General features: G+C 46.4%; 1 protein-coding gene across 3 annotated transcripts; it reads right to left on the minus strand.

Moving 5' to 3' along the window:
* On the minus strand, positions 5370-8828 carry CNPY2 (canopy FGF signaling regulator 2). Of its 3 annotated transcripts, none has more exons than NM_001185068.1 (6): positions 8308-8828; positions 7596-7708; positions 7336-7451; positions 6286-6489; positions 6032-6128; positions 5370-5550 (listed from the first exon to the last, which is right to left on the minus strand). In NM_001185068.1, the coding sequence occupies exons 2-6, from the start codon at positions 7681-7683 to the stop codon at positions 5507-5509; spliced, it is 549 nt and encodes a 182-aa protein (NP_001171997.1). In that variant the 5' UTR covers positions 7684-7708; positions 8308-8828; the 3' UTR covers positions 5370-5506. The 3 variants fall into 3 exon arrangements, with proteins under 3 accessions (NP_001171997.1, XP_005655643.1, XP_020946556.1); XM_005655586.3 differs by having other exon boundaries at positions 5377-5550; positions 8554-8827; XM_021090897.1 differs by having other exon boundaries at positions 5377-5550; positions 7807-8316.

A 9600-nucleotide genomic window follows, 5' to 3' on the forward strand; every position in this document is an offset into this window, starting at 1 on the left:
TCAGAGGTCTCAGTACCATCTAAGCCAGGTTTAGATAGACCCAGTTTATAAAGAACCTCGTTTATAGCTTGGACTTGGAAAAAAGAGAAAGAATGCCATTTTCTCTTCCCAAGTTTCCTGGTACTCAGCGTTACACCTACCAACCAATGCACCTCTGGCTTGGAGGTGAGGTAGGTCTTAGCAAAGAACTTCATAAAGAAGAGCCCAGCAGTGCCTCAGAGGACTGACCTCAGCTATCAATTCGGTGACTTCAAAGCTCCACTGATCAATATCTGCTCCCAATTTAGCATCTCACAGAAGTTTTCCTCCTAACTCTGGAAGAGTCTGACCTGGTTTCTTCTCTCTGGTTAATTATCCACAGAGACTAGCCAGCATACTAGAGGACTGAACGCCAGTGCTCCAAGAGAACAGGAGGCATTCTCAGGATGAGGCTACCAAAGGGATAATTATTGAGTGACCATAAGGGTAACTTAGTTTGGAGCGCTGGCATTTGGAGGAAGGGTGGGGAACCATAATGTTTACAGTGTCCTGAAGCCTGTGTCATGAGGACTTTATGATTTGTTTTGAAGTTGTTCAGTCCTGATATCCACTGCTATAAGGCCAATGGGAAAGACCAGGGAGTTCAAAAGGACTAAATGGTATCTCCCAGGAGCTGGCTTAGAGTCTTTCCTTGACCATGACTGGGACCTGGGGAGGTCAGGGGGAAAGTTAAGGGAGAAGGATTAGCATGAATAAAGCAGCCAAATTAGCCCTAGGTCTAAATACAACTAAGTGCCTGAGAACTGGAGCGAGCAAAGGGGAGAGGGCTGAGGATTGAGGTCATCTTGACCTTGAAATGACCTCTTAAAAATGGACAGAGGCAATGGTGCCCCCTGGTGGCCAAGGATAAACAGGAGAATGCAGCCTAAACTTAAACTCGCATCAGTAAACCAAATTCCTTTATTTAAAGGGTAATAACTAAAAGGCATTGAATATTTACTATTTCCAGATACTAGGTAAATGTGGTACACACATTACGTGAGTTAATCCTCACAACTCTAAGGAAGGTAGGTAACAGTAATATCTCTACAGAGGAGGAAACCAAGGTTTAAAGTATCCTGCTCAGGGAGTTCCCCGTGTGGCTCAGCCAATAAGGAACCCAACAAGTAAGTATCCATGAGGATGAAGGTTCGATCCCTGGCCTTGCTCAGAGGATTAAGGATCCAGCATTGCTGTGAGCTGTGGTGTAGGTCACAGACAAGGCTCAGATCCTGAGTTGCTATGGCTGTGGCACAGGACGGTGGCTGCAGCTCTGATTCAACCCCTAGCCTAGGAAACTCCATATGCCGCAGGTGCAGCCCCAAAAAGCCAAAAAAAAAAAAGTGTCCTGCTCAGGACTGTAGCTTGTAATTGGCATTGCTTGAATTCAGACCTAGGTTGGCCTCAGTCCAGAAATTGTGTTTTAACTTCTTTTTTTTTTAGGGCTGAACCCGTGGCATATGGAGGTTCCAAGGCTAGGGGTCTATTCGGAGCTGTAGCCGTCCAGCCTACACCACAGCCACAGCAAAGTAGGATCCAAGCTGCATCTGGACCTATACCACAACTCACAGCAATGCTGGATCCTTAACCCACTGAGAAAGGCCAGGGATTGAACCTGCATCCTCATGGTTCCTAGTTGGATTCGTTTCCACTGCGCCATGATGGAAACTCCTGTTTTAACTTCTAAGGTGTATTATCTATATGGTGATGACTATAAACTGTCAGCTGCAATTCAGGAAGGGGACTTTGAGTTATTGTTGTTTCTTGGGCACATTAGCTCTGTGTGTTGCTATATTTAAAGATATTTTAAAAGATAAGGAATTATAGTCTTATTCATCCTGTCAAACCTTTGTACACTCATTCCTGAAATACATGATGAATGATGACCCTTCCAAAAAACAGGTAATAAATGTAGGAGAGACAAACATTTAGCATCTAAAATGACCGGGGTGGGGAGGGAGGTCCCATTGTGGCACAGTGGAAAGGAATCCAACTAGGAACCATGAGAATGTGGGTTCGATCCCTGGTCTCTCTCAGTGGCTTAAGGATCCAGTGTTGCCGTGAGCTGTGGTTAGGATCGAAGACGTGGCTTGGATCCCAGGTTGCTGTGGCAAAGGCCACCAGCTACAGCTCTGATTAGACCCCTAGCCTGGGAACCTCCATATGTCATGGGTGCAGTCCTAAAAAGCAATATAAAATAAAATAAAATGACCAGGCAGGCAGAAATTGCTTCTTAAAAGGGATAGTTAGGAGTTCCCACTGTGGCTCAATGGGTTAGAAACCTGATTAGTATCCACGAAGATACAGGTTTGATATCTGGCCCCACTCAGTGGGTTAAGGATCCTGAGTTGCTGTGGCTGTGGCACAGGCTGGTAACTGCAGCTCTGATTCGACCCCTAGCCCCAGAACTTCCATATGTTGCAGGTAGAGCCCTAAAAGAAAAAAAAAGAATAATCAGTCTGGAAAAATGGCTGAAAAGAGGATATAGTGCTTTTTCACTGTATATTTTTAGACTCAGAGGGGCATGTGTTCAAACTTGAAGGTAATTTTCAAACAAAGTACCATTTTATATAGCCTCTGGGAACTACCTGGAGACTCCACTGGTCTAGGGATAAGATGAAGCTTTGGCTCCCCTGCCCACCCTTGAGCTTGGTTTCTTCATCCGTAATTGGGAGTAACATCTAGTAGTGTGTGTGTGTGTGTGTGTGTGTGTGTGTGTGTGTGTGTGGTGTGTGTGTGTGTGTGTGTGTGTGTGTGTGTGTGTGTGTGTGTGTGTGTGTTGTTGGTTTTTTTCCGTATTGGGAGTAACATCTAGTAGTGTGTGTGTGTGTGTGTGTGTGTGTGTGTGTGTGTGTGTGTGTGTGTGTGTGTGTGTGTGTGTGTGTGGCTCCCCTGCCCACCCTTGAGCTTGGTTTCTTCATCCGTAATTGGGAGTAACATCTAGTAGTGTGTGTGTGTGTGTGTGTGTGTGTGTGTGTGTGTGTCTTTTTTTTTTTTTTTCCTTTTCTAGGGCCGCTTCCCATGGCATACAGAGATTCCCAGGCTAGGGGTCTAATTGGAGCTGTAGACCTCGGTCTATGCCAGAGCCACAGCAAGGCGGGATCTGAGCTGTGTGTGACCTACACCACAGCTCACGGCAACACCAGATCCTTAACCCACTGAGCAAGGCCAGGGGTGGAACCCGCAACCTCATGGCTCCTAATCAGATTTGTTAACCACTGTGCCACGACGGGAACTCCAACATGTGGTATTTTTTAAAGCTGTAAAGATTAAATAAGTATGTGTTGTGCTTGTTATGGCTACTTAACATATACTATTTCTTTTTCCCTTGCTGTTCATCTCTGCCCTGTATTTAAAGGAATCTTGTTTCTGCTCTGAATCCTTTTTACAAAAGCAAAAAATCCTCTAAAACTTATTTTTTAAAGGGCTGCATTTTCACATACACAATTTTCCTGTGACACCTGGATCTCATTTAACAGTCATTGGGGGGCGTTCCCATCGTGGTGCAGCGGAAGCACATCTAACTAGTAACCATGAGGTTGCAAGTTCAATCCCTGGCATCATTCAGTGGGTTAAGGATCTGGCATTGCTGTGAGCTGTAGTGTAGGTCGCAGACATGGCTTGGATCTGATGTGGCTGTGGTGTAGGCCGACAGCTGTAGCTCCAGTTCAACCCCTAGCCTGGGAACCTCCATATGCCACAAGTGCGGCCCTAAAACACAATACCCCCCCCCCAAAAAAAACAAACAAAAAAAACCTCCCAGTCACGGGAATGTTTCTTTAAATTCTAACATTTTACTGATAAGCTTATTTAGAAGGCATCTGAAAGTTAAGGTGTAACCAGATAGGCTCTACCAACTATTGGGATAGAATAATTTGTTACAGTGAGCCTCCAGAAAGGTTTCAATTAAGTTCATGGGTTCCTTGTGCTAACCTGTAATACGAACTAAAATATATGCAAAGTATATCCTCCTGACCTTCTGAAGATCATGTCAAGGATGACATTATCCACTCTTCTCTATGGAAGACACATGCCTGCATCCCAGTGGCAAAGACTCTTGGACTTGTTGCTGAAACTTGGCCTCTGTTCACCAGTGCTGAATAGAAACTCAGACAGTTTTGGGCAAAGGAAAAAAAAAATCTTGGCGTTCCCATCATGCTCAAATCCGACTAGGAACCATGAGGTTGTGGGTTCGATCCCTGGCCTTGCTCAGTGGGTTAAGGATCCGGTGTTGCTGTGAGCTGTGGTATAGGTCGCAGACGTGGCTCAGATCTGGCGTTGCTGTGGCAAAGGCTAGTGGCTACAGCTCCAATTGGACCCCTAGCCTGGGAACCTCCATATGCTATGGATGCAGCCCTAAAAAAAAAAAAAAAAAAAATTGTTATTAATATTAAATGTTTTATTTATCATTTATGTAGGAGTTCCCTGGTGGCCTAGGGGTTAAGGATCTGGTATTGTCACTGCTGTGGCTTGGGTCACTGCTGAAGGCGGGTTAGATCCCTGGCCCAGGAATTTCCCCATGCCATAGGCGTGGCCAAAAAAATAAAACACTTGTAAATAACTTGGTTTTTTTTTTTTTGCAAATTTTAAAAACAGTTTCAGGTTCCCTGTAAGAGAACTCTCATTTACATTTCTAATAAGCTTTCTGGTGGGAGAGTAAACTTTTTAGGCACTAAGCAGGTAAAGGACAGAATCCTGGGTATACCCACAGGGCTATGAAACGTGAACATTATTCACATGCATCATGGAAGTAAAAAGTTAGTAACAGCTGGACTAGAAAACTGATTTGACAATATACAGCATTTCGCTCTCTCTTTTTTTTTTTTTTTTTTTTTTTTGGTTTTTAGGGCCACACGTGTGATATGGAAGTTCCCAGGCTACGAGCTGAACTGGAGCTACAGCTGCCAGCCACAGCCACAGCAACTCAGGATCCAAGCCTCTTATGTGACCTATACCACAGCTCATGGCAATGCTAGATATTTAATTCACTGAGTGAGACCAGGGATCGAACCTGAATCCTCATGGATACTAGCTGGATTTGCTACCACTGAACCACAAGGGGAACTCTGATACAGCTTTTCTTGTTTTTGTCTTTCCTTTTTTTTTTTTGCCTTTTAGGGCCGCATCCTTGACATATGGAGGTTCCCAGGCTAGGAGTTGAATCAGAGCTACAGCTGCCAGCCTATACCACACTTTTAATTAGACTCTAAAAAAGAATGAAAGCTTCAGGCTCCTCCTACCTTTACGACTGACCATTCTCAAAGCTTTTCTTTCCCTTTTTTTCCTGTCTGGAATCTTCTATTTTCGAGCATAATGTAAGGGCTGATTCTGGGCATGAAAAGACAACACAGTTCATACTTCTGGTTTCTTTTCTTTTTTTTTTTTTTTCAGTTCATTTCAGTAAAAACATAATATAAAAGGCATTGCCACCCTCTTCCCCTCCTGGGGGTGATCCATCAAGCCTGTCAATGTGGGTCGCTCCAGTGGTTCATAGCTCATCATGCGATATGTGCAGGGCATGGTCACACAGATCTGCAAATAGCACATAACAGTTTCAAAGAAAATACCACTCTCATATCAATATATGCCACTAACAAGAAAATACCCCCAGGAGTTCCTGCTGTGGCACAGCATGTTAAGGATCTGATGTTGCTACAGCTGTGGCATTGGTCTCAGTTGCTGCTCAGATTTGATTCCTGGCCCAGGAACTTCTATATGCTGTGGGTGCAGCCAAAAAAGAAAAGGAAGAAAATACCCTCAAACAAACTGACGCACACCAACCACCATTTTTCAGAGCATATGCTTTAAATGACAGAACAGTCCCACTATCCTCTCACCTGTAGATCAGGTGAGAAAGGCACAAACAGTCAAAGCTGACAGGAAGAGAGAATGGAGAGGAACAACCCAAGTCCTAACGCCATAAGTAATGGAAGCCAACTCTTGATCTAACATTGGAGGATGGAGAAGGTTCCAGAGGGCTGTGAGGACAGGAGATAAAGTGGGTGTAGCTTACCTGTTCGCTTACTACAAAGTTTGTCTTTAACGTTGTCAGCCTCACGGGAAAAGAATTCAATGAGTTCATCCTCATATTCCTCCACAATGCTCTCACACTGTCAACCCAAGGGAGAAATGAATGAGAGAGGACAGCAAAGAAAGCCTCTGGTCTCCACCTCCGAAAAGGACAAGGGCATTAACCCAGCTTTCCACTTGGGCTCTCCAGTAACTCCCCTAATTTCTAAGAACCCGATACCCACTCCCATAGCTCACCGCGAACTTGAGGGTGCCGCTGATGTCTGAATCAATTCGGATGCCCTGTAGGTCCAGTTCATTGGACTCTCCATTCCGGCCCACTACACGCACGTAGTTCTTGCGGTGGGTGGAAGGATCAATCTGTTCCCCATACTCCTTCATCCGGTCACATACCTCCTCTAGCAGCTCTGTGAGGTGGGCCTCTGAGCGAGCATAAGGCACCTAGAAATGTCCTCAGCCTTGGGTCACATTCTTCTACCTCTGTACATTAGTAATTTGTGTCCTTACTTTTCCTTCCAAATCTAGCCCAACCAATCTATTCTAAAAAGGCTGTCCTAATTTAAAAACAGTATGATTTGTACAGTTCCAAAGTATTTTCAAATATGTGAAACTATTTTACCTCATTATACAAGCCTAAAACGTAACATAGGTGTCATTAGCTCCAAATTATAAAACAACCTCTTTGACTAACCCTAATTAACTACACGTTCTCTTCCTTTGAATTCCTTTAATTCTTAGGGCTGTAAGGTACTGACTTTCTTTTTTGTATGAAAATGAGACTAATACCTACCCTTAAGAAAGAACACTGAGAGGTAGCATAGGCTTTGAGGATAACAACTGTTAAAGCATTTCACAAGCATTCATGACCTTAACCTTTCTCAAGTGCTCACTAGATACAGCTTTGTGTCTGTGTGTTATATTTCAACTAAAGTAAATTTCCTAAATATAAGGATAAGTTTCCCCGCCCCCCCCAAATGTTTTTATGTATGCTGCCATAGTAAAAACACAAGTCATAAAGATTAAGGATGTGGAGAAGGGGGTTGGTCAAGGTTCCCTCTCTGCTAAAACTTCTATACCAAAAAAAAATTATTAGGTTTGGAGCCAGGAGGCAAATGCATAAGGGTATAAACCTTCAACCTCCTCCAAATGAGACAGCCCAATCTTTTAGATGCCTCTGTGGGTCAATGTTTTCTTCATTTCTATCAAACTATGGTCCTTCTTAATTAGTTGAGTTTCTCCTTCAAAGTTAGAGTGAGTTATTTTATTCGGGGGAATAGTCACAGTTACCTCCACCACTGACTGGCTGCCATCTGGATTGATTCGGAAAGAGCCCATCTGAATGGTCTTCTTGGGATCCACCTGAGCAATTTCCCACTCTAGTTCATCCACCAGAGCCCTGCAAGCTGGTGCAAGTGGAGGGAGAGGGGGAGAAAGGAATCAACCCAGGGATTTCCACTCATCCTTTTCTCGGGCCTTGGATTCCTTGCCCTCCCAAGGCTCTATCATCCCCACCTCCCTTCCTCCCATTTCTTCTTTTGTGCCTTTACCTCCACAGTGTAGATCTTGGCTCCTTCGAGCCCAGGCAGTTCCCAGCAGGGCCCCTAGAAGCAGGGCCAGCCAACCCCAGCCTTTCATCTTTAGCGCAATGGGGTTGCTCCACCTGGGTTTGGAATGGAATAAAGCATAGGTGTGAGGAGACAGCTCCATTTCTCCCCGTCCTCCGACCACCCCCCCCCCACCTCCCCTCCCAAGGCCTACAAAGGGCTCAGTGTGATCTGGCTCCACTTTCCAGGAAATGGCCCGGACACAAAGGAGCTCCTCTGTTCCGGCGTTCGAGCAACCGGAATCCCCGGGGGCGGTGGGTAAAGAGCGCAAACTCGGGACTTGGGGCTTAGCCCCAGACACTACGTGGGCAAGTGAGGCCTTAGATGTTGGTACTTAAGCTTCGGCTGCCTACGATTCATAGGGCTATGTGGATGACGGCTATGGGTCTGTGGCTGGCGATCAGGCAAGGACGACAAGCAGAGGAGCTGCTGGCAAGGAGTAGCTGATTCTGGCCAGGAGGTAGCGAGGTGGCTGGCTGGCAAGAAAAAGCATTCAATAACTAGGGCCTATTTGAAGCCAGCATCAAAGACTGCTGCATCCCACCTCCAGCCTATAGACTATTCCCTGTACGGACCAGCCCCCTTTCTAAAGACCCCGCCATTGCTTTCGCTCCAGTCCAACCCCGACCCTCACTGCCACTCGCGTCCGTCCCACCTCTGCTCCCAGGGCCGCCGCGGTGGCCCAGGCGCTGGAATACAGCCGGACTCTCACTTTTGCTCTCAAACCTAGCACCTGGCTGCGGGAGCGCGGGGCTGTCCAAGCTTCTCCAGAGCGCTCCTGCACTTTCTAGACACGGGGTGCCCCAGCGACTGCCTGAGCCAGCTTTTCCGACCCTAAGTGGACGCCTGCCTAATCAGGGCCCAGATGCGCTGCGGTAAGAATCCCACCCTAGAGACCGACCCCAAACCCGCCCCTCCAAACTCTCGCGCGAACAGGCAGCGTAGGAGCGGCTCTCAGGCAGCGAGGACCCCAGCGGATTGCAGGACCCAGACTTGCGTGGCGAGCAGTTCCACGTGACCACCAGGGGTCAGCCGAGGAATAGGAGTGGCTAGAAGCAAGGACAGAGCCCGACGTGGTGCACCGAGGCCCTCAGGCTCGCGCATGGCAGTCTAGATGGGTTCGAGCCTTCAAAAAGAAAGGTGCGCTGCTAGCTAGTAAGAAGCCCAGGTTTCAATGCCCGGGAAACTGCATCTCCCAGGAAGCACCGCGGCACCACACAGGCTCTTTGCTGGTAGCCAAAGATCAGATATCCTGGGACCTGTAGTTTGTAAGGTTCTCCAAATTCCCTTTCATACATTTAATAGGGAAATCATAATGCACCTCTTAAAAGAACCCAACCTTAGGGTGCTGGGCAGCCACAGCAAAGACCAAACACTGCCCATATAGACCTAATTATACTCCTCCAATATCCTTAATTTTTTCTAAGATTTTTTTTTTTTTTTTTTTTTTTTTTTTTGCTTTTAGGGCTGCATCTGTGGCATATGGAAGTTCCCAAGCTAGGGGTTGAACTGGAGCTTCAGCTGCTGGTTTACACCACAGCCATGGCAACTCAGAATTGGAACCACGTCTACAACCTACACCACAGCTCATGGCAACGCTGGATCCTTAACCCACTGAGCGAAACTAGGGATCAAACATGCATCCTCATGGATCCTAGTTGGGTTCGTTACCTCTGAGCCACAATGGGAACTCCCAATATTCTTAATTTTGGACTCTAGAGCTTTATCTTCACTTCTAGGTGGGAATTTGAAAGCCTTAGTTTTTTCTTTTTTCTTGTCTTTTTGCCATTTCTTGGGCCGCTCCTGCGGCATGTGGAGGTTCCCAGGCTAGGGGTCCAATCGGAGCTGTAGCTGCCAGCCTATGCCAGAGCCACAGCAACATGGGATCCGAGCCGCGTCTGCCACCTACACCACAGCTCATGGCAACGCCGGATCGTTAACCCACTGA

Source organism: Sus scrofa, chromosome 5, assembly GCF_000003025.6.
Source record: "Sus scrofa isolate TJ Tabasco breed Duroc chromosome 5, Sscrofa11.1, whole genome shotgun sequence".
Classification (NCBI taxonomy): Eukaryota; Metazoa; Chordata; class Mammalia; order Artiodactyla; family Suidae; genus Sus; species Sus scrofa.

Bases quoted from the DNA above. Each gene is read 5' to 3' on its own strand.
- CNPY2 (NM_001185068.1), bottom strand. From the start codon at position 7,683: ATGAAAGGCTGGGGTTGGCTGGCCCTGCTTCTAGGGGCCCTGCTGGGA. The intron at 6,490-7,335 runs GTAACTGTGACT...GGACATTTCTAG, and splicing joins GCAGCCAGTCAGTGGTGGAG to GTGCCTTATGCTCGCTCAGA. The intron at 5,551-6,031 runs GTAAGCTACACC...TGCTATTTGCAG, and splicing joins ACTTTGTAGTAAGCGAACAG to ATCTGTGTGACCATGCCCTG.